Source organism: Hordeum vulgare, chromosome 2H, assembly GCF_904849725.1.
Source record: "Hordeum vulgare subsp. vulgare chromosome 2H, MorexV3_pseudomolecules_assembly, whole genome shotgun sequence".
Classification (NCBI taxonomy): Eukaryota; Viridiplantae; Streptophyta; class Magnoliopsida; order Poales; family Poaceae; genus Hordeum; species Hordeum vulgare.
The window spans coordinates 573,808,473-573,827,399 of NC_058519.1; the positions used below are offsets into that span (position 1 = coordinate 573,808,473).

General features: G+C 43.7%; 2 protein-coding genes across 2 annotated transcripts; one reads left to right on the forward strand and one right to left on the reverse strand.

Moving 5' to 3' along the window:
* The first annotated feature begins 2,772 nt into the window (after positions 1–2,772).
* LOC123427394 (eukaryotic translation initiation factor 4G-like) lies at positions 2,773–10,780 on the forward strand. The gene is made up of 10 exons (XM_045111425.1): positions 2,773–2,942; positions 3,370–3,547; positions 3,631–3,752; positions 4,301–4,417; positions 4,533–4,597; positions 4,679–4,735; positions 5,167–5,391; positions 5,476–9,584; positions 9,970–10,164; positions 10,283–10,780. Exons 2-10 carry the CDS (start codon positions 3,393–3,395, stop codon positions 10,587–10,589), a joined length of 5,352 nt encoding a protein of 1,783 aa, XP_044967360.1. The 5' UTR covers positions 2,773–2,942; positions 3,370–3,392; the 3' UTR covers positions 10,590–10,780.
* A 372-nt stretch (positions 10,781–11,152) lies between these two features.
* Positions 11,153–15,702, reverse strand: LOC123427395 (casein kinase II subunit beta-1-like). The gene is made up of 5 exons (XM_045111426.1): positions 15,272–15,702; positions 13,420–13,638; positions 12,406–12,515; positions 12,136–12,301; positions 11,153–11,676 (listed from the first exon to the last, which is right to left on the reverse strand). The coding sequence occupies exons 1-5, from the start codon at positions 15,477–15,479 to the stop codon at positions 11,546–11,548; spliced, it is 834 nt and encodes a 277-aa protein (XP_044967361.1). The 5' UTR covers positions 15,480–15,702; the 3' UTR covers positions 11,153–11,545.
* Positions 15,703–18,927: the final 3,225 nt, after the last annotated feature.

Genomic DNA, 18,927 nt, shown 5'->3' on the forward strand with positions numbered 1-18,927 from the left:
GAAAGAAGAATTAAGATAAATCTAACCATTGCATGAAACGTGTGGATCCAAATCGGCCCCTTATGAAGCAACGCATAAACTGGTGTTTAAGATTCTGTCACTCTTGCAACCCATCATCTACTTGTTACTCCACAATGCCTTCCCTTAGGCCCATAGCATGGTGAAGTCTCATGTAGTTGGCGTTCAGACGACATCGCTGAGAGAAGCAACACCATACACATCATCAAAATATCGAACGAATATCAACTTCACATGATTACTTATAACAAGACTTCCCATGTCCTCGGGAATAATAGTAACTACTCACAACTCATCAACATGTTAAAGAGAAGAGGTACAATAATGTGATCAAGGATCTGAACATAATATCTTCCACCAAGTAAACCAACAAGCATCAACTACAAGATGTGATCAACACTACTAGTAAGCCACATGTACCAATCTGAGGTTTTGAGACAAAGATTGAATACAAGAGATGAACTAGGGTTTGACATGAGATGGTGATGGTGAAGATGTTGATGAAGATTGGTCCTCCCACAGAGGAGGAAGCGTTGGTAACGATGATGACTTTGATTTTTTCCCTCCTGGAGGGAAGTTTCCGCGACATAATCTATCTACGGGAGAGCAAAAGGGACTCTGCCCAGGTTTCCGCCTCGAGACGGCGGCGCTTCATCCCAAAAGTATCCTTATGATTTTTTAGGGTAAAACACACCATATAGGAGAACAGGGGGTCGGGAGACCTGTTGGGCCCCACAAGGCAACACGACGCACCCTATTGGCTTGTCGCCGGCAGGTGGCCCCCCTCTGGTATATTTTTGGCCCAATAATTCCTATATATTCCATACAAATTCTCCGTGAAGTTTCAGGTCATTTGGAGTCTAGTAAATTTTCATCCATTTTCTTGGTTTTTAGGTCCACGATTCTAGTTTACAGTAATCTCCCTGTTTGTGATGTGCCTTGCATATTCAGAGAGAAAAGGCATAAGAATTGTATCATAATGAGGAATAATGGACAAGAATGACATAAATAGAAATAAAAAACATGATGCAAAATGGATGTATCACGCCACTCCGTGTGGCATCTAGTCTCCCTCCGAAGCTTCCACGTCTTATTTCTGTCCAGAAAAAATCATTAAAAATTCGGTGTATTTGGACTTCATTTGATACAGTATTCGTGAAAGGTCAAAAACATGCAGAAAACAACAACTGACAATGTGCACTGAGTTAATAGGTTAGTGCTCAAAAATGATATAAAATATAATATAAATGTTTATAAAACATCCAAGATTGATAATATAATAGCATGAGACAATCTAAAATTATAGATACGTTGGAGACGTATCATGGCTCTATGGAGGCTCCTCTCTAGTATATGCTTCTTCCAATAATTTTTATATATTCCAATATAAAACTTCATAAGTTTCCAGATCATTTAGGGCTCGGGAGAATATCTATTTGTGTTGTAGCTCTTTACAGGTCTGGAAATTCAGTTGCCGGCAATTTCCCTCTTGTAATAGGACTTGCAAAGTAAGGGAGAAAAGGCATTAGAATTGCATCAAAAAGTGAAATATAACTCTAAAGCATAATAAATAACAATACTAACATATGATGCAAAATGGACGTATCAAGGTGTACCCTGTTGTGTGCTGCTTCGGCGGTCAGAGAGGAGGATGTCCTACGTGTGCCTTCTTTGTGGCGTCTCTGACTGGACAGGGACCATGGGTGTTGTGGCCATGTGGGATGTGTCGCCCTGGTTCTTGTCCGCTGGAGTTGGACATATATGATTTCGTGATCTTGATTTGGGCATGTCGACCTCGGGCCAACGAGCCTGGGCAGGGCTCTCTTCGACGGGGTGGAAATCAGCGGCGGTGTGCTCTGTTGTGGTGTTGGTCCATTTGGTGATCACTCCAACTTGCGCCATCAGTTTCACTATAGATTGTGGTGACCACCAAAGGTCTTGGTGAGGTTGCTCTCTCTAGATCTGGTGGTTACCTTCGACGGTGAGATGCATGTATGGGTGTGACGTAACGTAGAAGGATGGTTGTGCAACAGCGATAGTGTTACATCACATGTAGTAGTTGGAATCATGAAAAAGTGATGACGCCAACTCGTGGTTGACTTCCATAGTGGTACTTACAGAGCACCTGGTCTTGAGTTCTAGAGTGAAAACTTAGAACTAGCTAGAGTTGGATATACCTAGCAATAGTGTTTTTTTTTCATCATTGCCTTGTTGAACAAGGCATTACTTTGAGATGCTTGGACTGGTTATTCTATATGGAATCATAGATTCTTGCCTCTGGTGATTGGATCTAGTGGGGTGGCGCTTCGTGAAAGTGTTGCTGTTGAAGAACCATATCGTTCTTGTAGTGTCATGAGATGATTGGTGCGGATACAGTCTTTTATAGTTTGTCGATCGTAGGTTTGACCGCTTTCTATATTTTTTTCCTCACCGTAGTCTTATATAACTTCGCTATTTATTGGCATGTTTTTGAGTGTGAGCGCTGGTGAGTGTGTGTATATTCCATGTTGCTTAAAATTCACCCTTGTCGGAAAATAATTATTTGAGATCAACGATAAAGATCGCATGTGAAAGTTAAAAGGAAGAGAAAGAGAGTCCAGATCCGATATGCTAGCAGCAGTAGCGTGGTCCCCCCCAGCAGATGGCATTCGAGTGGACAGTGTTTAAGGGCTTAAACCCCAGCCTCTAATCTCGTTGCTAATCCTGGCGCAAGGTGGTTAAGCACACCGCCGTTGATCAACACGCGTCGCCTCCGCTCCGCCCTCTGCACTCCCTCCCACTCTTCCCTCCAAATTTCCGGTCTTCACGCCTTCCTCCCCAACTGCCCCCCCTTCCGCCCCCACTTCCCTCTCCTCCCCCATTGCTTCCGATCCCGTAACCCTAAACCCATCCCCTACCACCGCAGCGCCGCTCCTCCGTCTCATGTACGATCCCCCTAAGTTCTTTTCACTTTTTATTATTTTTCTCGCTCTTTTCCCCTTCCGATGATCTCGTTTTCCTTTTGATTCGTGCGATTCAGTACCGTTTGCGCGATTCCTTTCTGTTACTGTGTCGGGATTCTCGCTGCATTATGTGATATCGTGCTTGATTGTGCACCGTGCCTTTGATCATGTGTCCTACGGTCTCCACAGATTGCTTTGCTCTTTATATAGTTTATATATCCCCTGTTTTTTTGGGGGAAATTCCAACAAAAACTGTGGGCAACTCATACCAAATCTGTACGAATTGTCGGGCTCTTTCATTGCACGATAATTTTCTTACCAATGTGGTTTACTCTCCACCAAACCCTAGCTACTGATTCTGATCCGAACTAACTCTGATGAAACCTATCTTTTTTTTTGGCGGATGCAGTGATCGACTCGGAGTGAGGATATATGTACAGGAACCAGTTTAGGCCGGATCGCTTCAACGAAAACACCAACGCCGCCCGAAGGACTGGCCGTGGCTTCATCGGTGGCACACACCATTGGGTGGTGTCCGGTGGCCGCGGCACCGCGGCTCCGGGCCCGCATTCACCGCCCAACAGGAGGTGAGGGACTGAGGTTTGTCAAGCGTGTTCTTTAGGGTCTTTGTGTATTGAGTATGACATGTGGATTGCATTTGCAACGGAAGGCCTGGGACCGTCCAGCAGTACCGACCGAGATCGCCAGCGAGCGTAGTGCCCCAAGGGAATGCAACTAACTACACTCCCGTTGTGAGTGCTGCTGATGAGCACACAAAACCAGTGAATCGAGGTGTGATACACTCAAAGTTCAATTTTGTGGCTATCTCTTTTTATGTTTATGTATATAGATATATGCATGAACGTCGTGCACAAAACAGGGTTAGGCATTGGAACATGTGATGTAATTTTGTTTTGCTGCTGAAAGTATTGAAATATATTTTTGTATATATTAGACCCTTAAACATGAAATTTGTGCTAATTAATAGCCATTATACTGTAGGATTTACTGATGATAAAGTAGAGACTGAGATCATGAGATTGTTTTTAGTGCAATTTTGGGCCTATGTCTTTCCTTGTGTAAATGGACACATGTCACGCACAAGAGAGTGGATCATTGGAACATGTAAAAAAAGTTGCTGCTGAAATTATTGAGATATTTTGCGTGTGTAGCTCTAGACCTTAAGCATTAAATTTGTACTTTATGGTCTGTTCTGGCAAATATTGATGACAGTGAACTGAGATCATGATACAATTTTTGTTAATGAGATGGTGAACTGGGTTTTGGGAATGTTTCTAAAACTGATTTTCTTACTGATGATTTTAATCTGGCATCTTTAGGGTCATTGGAGAGCCAGAAATCTTCCAATGCACCTGATCAGAGTGACGTTGTGAACTTAGAGTCTGCTGAAGGACCCAGAGCAGAGGATTCTTTGATGCCAGCAATACACTCAGAAGGTTATATTTGTTCTATTTATTTTGGAGAATGACATCCAGGAATAGTTCTCTAGACTTGTGTAAATTTATTGTAACTTGTAATGAGATGGTATACCTTCTTGGGTATTGATCACAGGGTATTTATCAAGTACATTTACTCTTCAGTTTGGAACTTTAAGCCCAGGAGTCATCACCAAACAAGTATGCCATATCTTTGATTGTATCATGTTGCTGTTAATTACCTTCCAAAGTTCTGCAGTGGTTAACACTTAACCTTTGCAGTGTATTCCTTGCTCAACCTCGGCCCCTCCAGACCTGAACGAGAAGAAACATGAAAAGGTCCTCTGATTTATCATCTGTCATCCTACCGGATGTATTTAACTGCAATATTCCTTTTTTTTTGCAATGAACTATCTTCCAGCTAAAACATCAAACACTAGCTGCATATATGTATATATTTTTCCTTTGTTTAATGGCAGGCTCCCTAATTGAGCAAACCAGGATGCTAAAAACCTTACAATAATGGGTGCTTGAATTGTATGCTTCTTATAGCACATGTCAAATTGAATACAATTCTTCTGTTCACCGTACTGTAGCCATACACTTGTGCTTCTGTAGTAAATCATCGTTCTTTTGCGAAACCATCGAATGGTGTGCCTGCATCTTTGGATCATCATGCGTCTCTAATTTGGGATTCAATTGTTATGTATAAGCATATATCTTCCTTCCTACTTTTATATAGCACTTACCTTCATATTTGGCAATGTCAGGCACACCATGGACTATTATCTGACGAGCCTAATGTTGTGACCATGCCATCTGCCGGAGAGCAGCAAAAGCAAGAAACAACAGATAACTTGATTATCTGTGGTCAAACTGATTCGATCGACACGTATGATAGTGGGCCTGCTATGCTTTCATCTAATTCCTGTGTGCTAGCTGACCCTGAATTGCCTCAGACACCAGAGCTGTATTATGTTGCTCCAGCCGAAAAAGTTCGTATCTCTGCCAAGTGTCAACTCGCTTTCAGGTTCTTTCACAATTATGTTTTAACATAAGACCTTGTGCTTGGTCTACAGGTGTCTATGGATTCAGGCAAGGTGTTCCCTAGAAATCCGTCTTCCCCAACACATCAGCAGTGGCAAAAACAAGACACGAGAAAAGATGCTATCAATGCTAGCCAATCTGATACTATGCACAAATATCCTGCTACGAATCCTAAGATGAGCGTGCAGATTCCACCACCATATACTCCCAACATGGCACCACCGTCGTTTATGCTTCCAGTAAATGGAAGGCCGCTGCCTGCAGCTTTTCAGCAGAAACAACCTCAAGTGCCTGTTGAATTCAGGGGCCAGGGTGTGCCGATGGGTAATGCACCTCATGTACCACCATTTTTTGTTCATGGTGCTCAGCCTCGCGCATTGCAACCGCCAGCCTTCGTTCACCAAGGACAGGGTTTGGGATGTGCACCTCCAGCTTGTCCTCACCTTCCTCAACTGGGCAACATGAGGATTACGCAAGAGTTACCGCAGCAGCAAGCGAGAAGTTGTGATGAACAGAAGAGGCCTATCAGGATAACTCATCCAGACACACATGAAGAACTCATGCTGGATAGACGTGGCCATTCCTATATAGATGCTAACTCTGGAGCAATGCCTCTGCATAATATGAACCAGCTAGCTCAGCCTGTCACGACATTTCCGCCCCTTCAGAATGTATATTACAGGCCGAACATGTACAGTACAGGACATATCTATCTTCCTACCACCAATGCTCCTCCTGCTTCAAACAGGCAAATGTGCCCCAGAATGCAGACCCCAAGGCATAGCTTTGACCCCAATATTAACAACCAGGCAATTACTTCTATCAGTCCTCCTATGCAAAACCCATGGCTTGGTGCTAGTTCCAGGCCACCGACCAATTTACGTTCTGCTTCAGAAGTCTCCAGTTCGAAAGGCTTACTGCCACCTGACGTATCTTTTCCAGGTCAAGGTGCACTAAAGCCACCCACTATCTTCCTTGCTGAAAATAATGAGTTATCATCTCAGACAAGCACACCTACGTGCGCAGAAGAAACTCCCACGTTGCCACGGTACTCTGATGAATCTGCTTTGTCAAGTCAGCAGAGAGTCCACAAGCTTGGGCTGCAAATTTCTCTTCAGTCTGAAAAGTTGGTTTCAGATGCAAATCTCAAACTTACAGCTGCAACATCTGGTATAAGTTGCAGTACGAGTCCTCAGTCAGTTTTAACCCAGCAGGCACAGACCGGTTCAGCTTTAGTAAATCGTGTTACGTCAATTGCCAGTCCTCAAAATGTCTCGACCTGCAAATTAACTTCGGCGTGTGTAGCAAGTGGTACATCTTGTGTTGAAGCAAAATCCCTTGTTATGGAATCATCAGCAGTACCATCAGCAATTTCATCATCTGGTGCAAAGGGCGAGTTATATCATATTGTGCCACAGTCTGAAATATTTCTGGATACTGAGAGTAAGAATTCCAAATGCGATGGCAATAGCATTTTAGGGAAGCCTCCGCTGATATATACACAGGAAAGTCTGCCACCAAAGTCTCCAACAACTAGTATATTTCCTGAAAGTCTAAAGGCCAGAGTTAATCATGTTCCTTTGCCAGAAACTTCTGAAGCAAATTGTTCAGCTCCTTTGCAAATGCAAGATATGATGAGAGAAGAACACACGGTAAATGCTGAGGTCACGTGCTCCAAGTCTAAGGCAGAACAAGTTGATATGGCCATGCCTATGCCAGGTGCTTCTTCTAGATCGGGCAATGGTAGTGATGTTAGTAAATTGGTGAATGTTCCTACATCTGCTGAATCGGGTGATTTGCATCTCTCGTTACACATTGGCAATGTTTCACCATCAGATAAAAACAACGGATCTTCATCAGATGTTCAAATTGGATCAAGTTCTATGAATGATCAAGACGATGAGAGCATTCCCATGATTATGGCTAGTGTATCCAATTCAACTAGCACTCACAAAAAGATTGAACATGAAAGTATTGATCCAGTGGTGTCCAATCAGTGCTCTGTTGCTGCTGCTTCAGTGGTGCAAACAAAGAAACCTGTCTTGGAAGCAGCCAAACCCAAAACTACGCATGGAAGAAGAAAAAAGAGAAAGGACATGCTCCCCAAATCTTCTCATATTGACACTGCAGAAGAGGTTGTTCAGAGTTCTTCAACAGTTGATAAGGAGATTTGTACACTAGATGCTGAAATGGGCAGTTCGGCTGGTAGTAATGATAACCAGAACAAAAATGATATTTTTGATTGGGAAGGTGATACGGAAATCTCTAGAGATGAATATGGTTTTGACCAGAAAAGATACTCTAGAGATTTTCTGTTAACATTTGCTCAGAGCTGCGTTAATCTGCCTGAAGGTTTTAAGATTGGGTCTGATACTTACGATGCAATAATGAACGTTGGTAGTGAACAGAATCCAAACCGGGAAAGGGTAAAAGATCGAGTTTCAAGTATTTCTCAAGTTAACCGCAATATGGGCAGCAACAAGCTTAATGACAATAACTGGAGAAAATTGCATCCTCCTTTTTCTGGACGTGATCCACTTTCTGGGCGTGGATCTTCAAGAAATGGCTCACAAAACCAGTTGCCCAACCAGTATAATGGTGAGATCCTCTCCAGAGCTATGAAAGAAGTAGCATGTCAGCGCAGCATGTCGCGTGGTTCTGTTGATCAGAGGTGGCAACATAGAACTAATCAGGCCATGTCATCTCCATCTCAGGTATCTATGCCACTTATGCACAAAGCTGAGAAAAAATATGAAATTGGTAAGGTATCTGATGAGGAAGAGGTAAAGCAAAGACAGCTGAAAGCAATTCTCAACAAATTGACCCCACAAAATTTTGAAAAACTTTTCGAGCAGGTCAAAGCTTTGAATATTGATAACATTGTTACACTTACCGGTGTCATTTCTCAGATATTTGACAAAGCCTTGATGGAACCCACTTTTTGTGAGATGTACGCTAGTTTTTGTTTTTCATTGGCTGGTGAACTACCAAACTTTGTGAAGGATGATGAGAAAATCACCTTTAAGAGACTTCTTTTAAATAAATGCCAAGAAGAATTTGAAAGAGGGGAGCGGGAGCAAGCTGAAGCTGACAAGGCTGAAGAAGAGGGTGGAATGAAACAATCTGAAAATGAGAGAGAAGAGAAACGGCTCCGAGTGCGGAGGCGCATGCTAGGGAACATCCGTTTAATTGGGGAACTTTACAAAAAAAAGATGTTGACTGAGAGAATAATGCATGAATGCATAAAAAAGCTGTTGGGTGAGTACCAACACCCAGATGAGGAAGATCTAGAGGCATTATGCAAATTGATGAGCACGATAGGGGAGATGATTGACCATATCAGGGCAAAGGTGCATATTGATTTTTATTTTGACATTATACAGAAGCTATCTGCCAATTCAAAGTTGTCATCCCGTATAAGATTTATGCTGGAAGATGTGATTGATCTTAGAAACAATAAGTGGAGGCAGAGAAGGAAGGTTGAAGGGCCAAAGAAGATTGAGGAGGTTCGAAGGGATGCTGTGAAACAGAAAATGAGCCAATCAACTAGGGCAGGTTCTTCTCCCAACTATAATTCATCTGCTAGCTCCATTAGCTCACCAGTAAGACCAGCGCATCCACCAGATTATGGTGTTCGAGGATCTTCTGCTTCTCGTGGATCCTCTCAGGGTCGTGCATATGGATCCCAGAATGTTAATGTGGATACAAGATACCAGACTTCAAACAGAGCCATGTCAGTTCCACTTCATCAAAGGCGATCTGATAAATCCATTCGACTTAGTCCTCAAGGTGACTTGGGAAGAGAAATGTCAATTTGTGGGAAGCCACCAGCTTCAAATGACATTTTGCCAGAGGTTCCTTTGAATAGTCATCACGGTCAAACATTAAAAAGCTTGAGACAAAGTTCATTTACAGGAACAGCGAGTAACCAAACAAATTATCAAGCCACTGCCGATGCTCCTAAAATTCAGTCCTGGGGAACTGCAGATCAAGCTTTGCCTATAGTAGTGACCACTGCCAGCCCTGTCGGCCCAATGCATACACCCTCCACTGCCATGAAGGATATTTGTTATGAAGCAATCATATTCCCGGAAGAGATTCTTCAAGAAAAAGCAATATTAACTATAAAAGAGTTCTACAGGCAAGTTTCAGTTTCCGTTTAATTTTTTAAATTAACTCATGCTTGTCTTATATCCTTTAGAATGCATGGTCTTATTGTTTATCTTCTTAATTGTGAAAACGGTGCTGACAGCTACCTGTATATTCTTGGTACCCAAGTTTTGACACTTCAGCTTTTATTTCCCACGCGCTTGTCAAATTGGTTAGTCGGCTAAATATATTTTAATCCCTGATACTGATTTTAAAAATGTACTACGGCAGTAAGCATGAAATCCGTTTGGCTATTTATCATTTTACATGGTATGCTTCGAAAAGAGATCATTTTACCATGTAAGCTTACATGGTTATTCTAAAATTTTGTTTCATGGATATAATTTTTCACAATCTACATTCGATACCTCGGGCAGTGCCAAGGACGAGAAGGAGGTGGGCCTGTGCATGAAGGAACTGAACGCCCCCAGCTTCTACCCTTCACTTGTATCGCTCTGGATCAACGACTCGTTCGAAAGGAAAGACCTCGAGAGGGAGCTCCTGGCCAAACTCTTGGTCAACTTGTGTAAGTCTCAGGAGAGCTTGCTGAGCCAGAGAGTGCTACTCGAGGGGTATGTATGATCCATCTGCTCACTAACCAAGCCTCCCTTCCCTTCTGTGGCCATTGGCGGTAATGTCTCAGGCTGTCGAAAGCTGCTAACTAACACAAGTGTCTGCTTCCTGTGTCAGGTTCCAGCATGTTCTTTCCACGTTGGAAGACGCGGTGACCGACGCTCCCAAGGCGACCGAGTTCCTGGGCCGGATATTCGCAAAGGTGATACTGGAGGACGTGCTGTCGCTGGCGGAGGTCGGGGTGCTGCTGCAGGACGGCGGGGAGGAGCCGTCGTCGGCGTCGGACCAAGGGCTTGCCTCGGAGGTTCTAGGGAGCATGCTGGAGTCGATAAGGGTGGAGAGGGGCGACTCCGCAGTGGACGAGATCACTGCCAAGCCCAACCCGCACCCGGAGAGCGTCGGGAGGCCTGGCCTTTGCGCCTGACCAGAATAGTCCAGCAGGCAGAAAATGGGTAGTACCAGTAGATCCGTAGCGTTTCTTCTGCTAGTTTGCTGGATCCTGACCTTAGGTGACGAAGCATTTCGTTTGTTGGTTCTCGCTTTTGCTGCTGCTACTACTGCCAAGTTACTACTATAGACGCACTTCCATTAATATTTCTCTTGGCCTTGTGTTTATGTTGTTGGGATTTCTACATCATAGAAATAGGAAAAGTAATTGCTTGAAATGTCAATGTCCATTCTAATTCTTTGAGAATGTCCATAAGGTCTCGCCTAATGCTAAGAATCTTATGAGTCAGGCCAATATGCACACAATTCTCGTGAATCCTCCAAAAGTCATCCAAACTAAATTAGCCAGCCTTTTTATCTTCTGCTGACACAATGACGCTACTTAATGAGTTTATCACTTTATCTTATGGCGGCAATTGGGGCCTCTGGGCAAAGCCAACAATAACATTTCATAGATTATCACAGCAGTGACAACACATAAAGGCAAATTTCTTGGGGTAAACTTCCCATAGAAACTCAGTTGCAGGTGAAGAATAAGAATTGCCGGATCAAATGTTTCAGAATATCATTACCATCATATTTTGGCAAAGGAACCTAATGTAAAAGAAAAATGAAAAATACACAGCAGAGACATAACACGGTTACAAACTGCCTTCTTTTAGCAACTGCCAAGCTCAAATATAATTATAAGATGTATAAAGAACAGGATATGAACCTACTACACTAAACAAACCACAAGCATGAAATTAGAACGTCAGGCGAGGGAGATCCACCGGGGTCGGGTGGGTTTTGGTGAAGCCACAACGGGTACACCAACTGAATTAAGTGCTAAACTGCGCCACACGCACAGACAGGCAGTTTGGAAGTGATGTGCAGCGCAACATATCAGACAACTCCGCTATGAACCTTTTGCGCCTTCAGTCTTCAAACTTGTTATGGCTTATGAAGTTTGAAGCCAAAAACCTTGGGGACGTACTGCTGTGACGGTTTCTGGGGCTTCAAATGTGGGTAGGTCATCAGAAACAAGTGAGGAAACGTTGTCCCAAAGTACGCCCCGTCAATGTCTACATAAGAGTCAAGAAGAGAACAGGGGAACCTTTTTTTTCATAGAAGGATCCTCAAAACATGTGAAAAAATTAAAAGAAACAGTTTCTTGTCTATCACCTGAAAAATCATTCTCCAAACCAGACTAAATGTGACAGTGTTTTGACTATCTTTTGGTTGGGGTTAGTTCCAATAAAAGGAAGAACATATCAGGATAACTACAGATGTGGGAGAGGATTTTGCCATGCTTATTCATGTAAAAGAACTTCAATTTGTTCAAGATCTGACTAATTATGTAGGGTGTCAATTCAGTGTAGTTCACAAGTCAAAAACATTCTAACTGAACGTATTGCTGCAAGCTAAAAGCTAAAAGATGGCTGTAAAGTACGCGGAGACTTATCAGCTTATCTACCAACAGGAAAATCAGAATGCAGGCATTTGAGTTCAAAGGCACATGCTTATTGTAAATAAAAGGATACTGCTTTGATATTTGGATCTCGGATAGTAGAGATCTTCACACTTTGGGCAGTAAATTTTCACATTACTAGAACGAGGAATGTCCGACTGGCCAACTGGAAGGCATGGTTGGCCGCTACAGTGCACTCTTGGACATCTGCCAAAGTCATAGTTCTTGTATTTATCCAACTGCACAAAAGTAAGATAAGCAAATAACCAATTAATTACCACACTAAAGCTTAACCGTCAGAAGACAACTTATTAGTACTGGAGGGAGAGAACAAAAGCTTCACCATTGCAGCCAACCCTTTACTTGTTAGAATATATCGAACATGAATCAATCCATAAAGCATCTCTGCAGCTGATTCAATAAGTTCATTCTGCTCTTCTGTGAACATATCACCTACGCATTAAAAAAAAATCAGTAAATCATATTGTAAGGGTGTTGTAGAAAGTCAGCAACATTAAGCAAAAAGCAGTTGGTAGGAGGCAAGAGAATGCATAGCAATATGGAACCTATCTGAATCAAACCCCAAGTAAATAGCAATTTATCACTATTTTCCTTACAGTATGATCCTTATTCATATAAGCATTGATATCCTTGCTCGGCTGCCTTGTGCTATGTATGCACATAACAGGAATTATAAGTACAATGGGGTGAGTGGTGGCAATTTTAATGTATTAACCGTAACTGATTTATGCTTGGTTTGATTGCAGGCCAATACTGAGGAAACAAATTTATTGATGCACCATGTAGTTTTTTAAAGAACTCTTCTGGGGGTACAATGCCGGACGCCAACAAGGTCGTGATCCACCTCCCGGTTCGATTTTTGCTTCTAATTAAGGAGTGTCCCCTTTGAAAAAAAAATCTACTTTGCTCATAGTAGTCATAGTGGATTAAGGATTCAGGTGTTCTCCATCTGGTGAAATGCAGCTTTGCTTAAGAAACAATCAACTCAAACAACCTTGCTCCTCAGCCAAGCCAAGTCAAACAGCTGACCAATCAACTTCTGCTTGCATTCACTCATCCCAGCAGCCTTCTGGGGTCAAGCTTTGTCACCGCGGGCACAACACACCCAAAAGCTCAGCTCTCGCTGTTGACTGGTGAAACTAGCTAGGGCCAGGACATAGTAAACAGCACAAAACTTGTAATTTATTATTGTTTAGTAATCAATTGAACAAAGTTTTAACAGATTTCCGCTATCTATCTAAGTTATAGACAGTATACAGGTATCATGATTGTTTAATCTTTTCATAACAAAATTCTCTCCAAACTGAAATATCAAACAGAAAAAGCAGTGATATACCATGTGAAGACTCGACATCCAATATAAGGTCAAGAGCATATTCATAATATGGAACTTGACCGCTTAGCCCACAGAGATTGAAATCGTCTTGTATGTAATCGTCATCAACTTCACAGAAGAACTCATTGCCCCGCAAGCTACAGAACCATGAAATCCACGATGTATCTTCTCCATCAGAACCACTCAGGTCTGATTCTTCACTGTCAGTGTCCGATTCTCCTGTAAGGCAATCAACAAACAAAGATTACTACTGAAACGGGAAATACCAAGAACAACCCCCAAGAACATCGATTCTAGCAAACTAAGTCAAAACATGTAGAAAAACAAGCTTGCATAGCATAGCATTCCACAATATTAGAAAGACATATGTAAGATTTTCATTCTACTAGCCAAAGAGACAAAGGTTAACAAATATAGGCCATATAATTCCAGCAGTAGCCAAGGCCAAACTCCATAAACACCAGTTACACCGAGGGAGCAGTGCAGATTCGGCAACCTCATCTCTAGGTTCATCGATGGGTACCCACAGGTATCGGTGTTAGTGCCCCTATCTGAGGCAGTATGTGCTACCTATGCATTGTACCTGGAAGTTATAAGATCTAAACTCTGGGACAGACTTCAGTCACAAGAGACATCATGAACGATGAGGTGTGGGTGCACAGGAGAATAGGGAAGTGATTAAGGCTACAAATTACCATATCCATAGCTAATTGTGGTTTTTTTATCCATAACGTGGTTAAAGTAATGTACCAAATTATTATTATTCTATAATAAAAACAATAAAATCCGTATCATGATGTCTGAATTTCTGGTAGTCAGCCTGTTTAATTGATTTGAGTCAGGTAAGAACATAAGTGATTTTAAACGATGTAGTACATATGGGCATTCCCTTTTTATCGTTTCATTGTACCAATCTGATCCACATAAAGTACTCATTTTCCTTGTTGGATGACCAACCATAGCTTACAAGCAAACACATCCATGGCCATGCCCCCTAAGCACAAAAAGCAGTCTTCTAAAAGGTGCTGCCGTACCTGCCTAGCCAATTTATCCTGTCTAGGCGGTTGCATAGGTTCTGGTTTGCCAAACAACTAGCGCTTATCACTTTGGTGACTGCTGAAAAATTGCCCACGAGTATACACACTCAAAACAAAATTCAACGTACAAGCAAACAAAGTGGATTCGATAACATGCCAAACCAAATGAGCACCAAATGCCCTCAAGATCACTGGCTTACAGCTAGTGCCTTTTAATGGCTATATCAGATTAATAGTGGCTATATTTATTAGTACTGAATACATAATTTGCATTATGGTGTTGATCTCAACATTAGAATGTTTTCATGTCGGCACATCTCAACATTAGAATGTTTTCATGTCGGCACGGCATCCTATGATCACCATGAATTGCAACATTGCATGTCTGGCCGACATCGTCACCATACTTATCTGCTTCACGGGAACCATAAACTAAAAATCTACATCAACCGTCAATATTTGTATTTTCAAGATACCTAGCAGCCAAGCATAATAAGTGTGTGAAAAGGCATATGGAAAAGAAAAAATTGGCATTCATGAACCAACGCTTGTCGAAAGATGGTGTGAATGATCGCACAAGAGTGACCTGACAGTTGGACATACAATTATTCCCTTTAATAGGCTATATAAACCCTGGATTCCTCGAGCTACAAAACGCAATCAGTTACCAAGGATGGGCATGATCTCCTCATCAGGGTCTCATCCAGATGGAGAACACAGTTGATCTATGAACTTATCGCACCAACAAGCCATAGTATACACAATAACAAAATAAGCAGACAACGCAAGATAACATGCTGCGGGAAAGAGCTCACCATCGGACAGCTTGCCCTTGGACATGGCGGTGGATCCGCCGCCGGAGCGGGGCACCTCCGGCTGCTTCCCGGCGGCGATCCGGTCCCTCTCGCGTCCTCCGGAGAACCCCCAGGACGTCGACGGGGAGGACCTGTCCATCGCCTCGCCTATCCGCTTCCTCTCGCCGGCGCCCCCAGCCGCCGCCGAGACGCCTCGGTCCCTCTGCATCTCGTCGCACCCTCGCCCTCCTGCTCGCGCCTCGTCCCCCGATCGTGAGGTGGGCCGGGGAGCCGGGGCCGCGGGGCCGGGAGGAGGAGGCGGGGAGATCAGGCGCGCGCTCCGGCGCTAGGCCTCGAGCGGAGGACGCGAACGGTAGGCGAGAGGTGGGGAGGAAGAGTACGGGGGCTGTTTTGTAATTCCGATAAACTTTGGGGAGGACGGTGTTGCGCATGCCATGATGTGCTCATTGTGCCGCTGGGCCTTTGTATTGCAGTGCTGGACTGGAGGCTTGGAACTTGCCGTCCCATAGTATAGGAGGCTAGAAAGAGTTGGCCTTGGCGGCACTACCCCTCAATTCTGATTGCGTATGGAATTCATCAGTTTTTTTCTTTTTCAATTTTCAGTTTCAGATTGGAAGTAGAGGCACAAAGCCATTTACACGCGCACGTTTAGTTTAGTATACAATTTACTCTTATCTTATTGGCTATTAGCGGCATCGAAGAATTTTCAGCTAATATGTGTAATATGAACAACTGAACGGTTGGTCAGTGCTGCAACTAATGCATGGTCACACATTCGATTTCAATACGCGTGCACCCATCTATCCATGAAATATATGGTTATCCATCCCCTCGCGTTAGGATTTACTACTCCCGTCGCACCCTTGCGACGTCGAGAACCTCTACCCCTCCCCCTCCCCTTCCTTCTCTGTGTCGTCAACTCCACTTGGGACGATGAAGGGGCATCCTCTGCGACGTTGCTCAACCTTGGTGTGTGTGTGCATGGGTTGTAAGCGGTTGGATTTTCTCATGTCCGTGTCTTCAAATGGGTTAGGGTTTTCGTTTGATCTTGGTCATGGAGTCCGAGTCAGGTTCTGTTGTTGATCGGGCTATATGAGATGATGAAGAAACTGAGATTGTCAAAGGAGGATCTGGACTGGATGATGTTATCTTTGAGAAGGAGGAACAACGGTTGCTGGAGGCAACCCGTTGGTTGGCCATCATCAAGCTCCACATCAACAAAGAGTATGTTCGAGCTTTGGTTTTACAAGAACATGGGAATTGTGTGGGATCTTGCTCGTGAGGTTAAGTTTAGATCTTTGTGGGACAATTTATTTACCGCCCAGTTCACATGTCTCGGTGATTGGGACAAGGTGATGGAAGGAGGATCGGGGTCTTCCGTGGCTATCTGATGATCCTTGTCACGCGTGATGGATTTACCAAACCATTGTCGATTGGTTTGTTCAAATTCAGGATTTGGGTTCAAATTCATGACTTGCCAGATGGATATACTTTGATGGTCAAGTCTTTGGCTTCTAAAGTGGGCGAGTTTGGGCTAGCAGAAACTATCTCAAACAACTTCTTGAGAAAATTTCATCGGGATAGAGTCTCGATTTATGTTCGCAAACATCTGAATAATCATGCATACATGGTTAAAGATTTCAAGAGGCGGATGTTTTTATAAGTATGAGCGCCTTCCTGATTGATGCTCGTTGTGTGGTTTTATCAAGCATCTTCACACCAAACCCAAAGATGGAATCCACTCCCCACCTTCTTTTGTTTTCAAGGATCTTAGGTCATCATGGAGTATTACTTGCTCTCTCATAAGAGTGATTGGGTTGTTGGGGAACGTTGCATGGGAAATAAAAAAATTCCTACGCACACGAAGACCTATCATGGTGATGTTCATCTACGAGAGGGAGATCGGATCCACATACCCTTGTAGATCGCTAAGCGATAAGCGTTAAGAAACGCGGTTGATGTAGTGGTACAACTTTGTGATTCAAATCACCGTCGTCCCACGATCCGTTTCGATCTAGCGTCGAACGGACGGCACCTCCGCGTTCAGCACACGTACAACTCGACGACGATCTCCGCCTTCTTGATCCAGCAAGAGAGATGGGGAAGTATATGAGTTCTCCAGCAGCGTGAAGGCGCGCCGGTGATGGTGATGATCTATTCCTGCACGGCTCCGCCCGAGCTCCGCAGAAACCCGATCTAAAGGAAGAACTACGAAGTAGAGGTTTAGGGTTGCACGTGGCGAAGTTGTGTCTCAAAAGAGCCCTAAACCTCAAGTATATATAGGAGGAGCTAAGGGGTGGGGCTTTCCCTAGGGACGCCGGCCGAAGGGAGGAGGGATCCTCCTCCAAGTCCGTTTGGAGGGAGGAGTCCCTTCCTTCCTTCCCACCTCCTCTTTTTTTTCCTTTTTTTCTCCTTTGATTTTTTTCTCTTTAGCCGAAATAGCCCACTTGGGCTGGCCTCACCAGCCCACTAAGGGCTGGCGAGCCACCCTTAGACTATTAGGTTCACTCCCGGGTGGGTGGGCCCCTCCCGGTAAAAACCCGGAACCCATTCGTCACTCCCAGTACATTGCCGGTAATGCCCGAAATCTTTCCGGTGGCCAAATGAAACAATCCTATATATCAATATTATTTCCGGGCCATTCCGGAAACCCTCGTGACGTCTGTGGTCTCATCCGGGACTCTGAACAACCTTCGGTCACCAACACCTATAACTCAACTATACAAAAACGTCACCGAACCTTAAGTGTGCAGACCCTGCGGGTTCGAGAACTATGCATACATGACCTGAGACACTCCCCGGTCAATATCCAACAGCGGGACCTGGATGTCCATATTGGATCCTACATATTCTACGAAGATCTTATCGGTTGAACCTCTATGCCAAGGATTCATATAATCACGTATATCATTCCCTTTGTCCTTCAGTATGTTACTTGCCCGAGATTTGATCGTGGTATCCCTATACCTATTTCAATATCGTTACCGGCAAGTCTATTTACTCGTTCTGTAATACAAGATCCCGTGACTAACACTTGAGTCACATTGCTTGCAAGGCTTATATGTGATGTTGTATTACCGAGTGGGCCCCGAGATACCTCTCCGTCACACGGAGTGACAAATCCCAGTCTTGATCCATGCTAACTCAACGGACACCTTTGGAGATACCTGTAGAGCACCTTTATAGTCACCCAGTAACGTTACGAAGTTTGATACACAGAAGGTATTTGATGACCCACAAGTATAGGGGGTCTATCGTAGTCCTTTCGATAAGTAAGATTGTCGAACCCAACGAGGAGCAGAAGGATCTGACAAGTGGTTTTCAACAAGGAAATATCTGCAAGCACTGAAATTATCGGTAACAAGTGGTTGTGTGGTGAGATGATTCGTAGCAAGCAACAAGTATCAAAAGTAGCAATGGTGCAGAAAAGTGGCCCAATCCCTTTTGTAGCAAGGGACAAGCCTGGACAAAGTCTTATAGGAGGAAAAACGCTCCCGAGGACACACGGGAATTTCTGGCATGCTAGTTTTCATCATGTTCATATGATTCGCGTTCATTACTTTGATAGTTTGATATGTGGGTGGACCGGCGCTTGGATACTGCCCTTACTTGGACAAGCATCCCACTTATGATTAACCCCTCTCGCAAGCATCCGC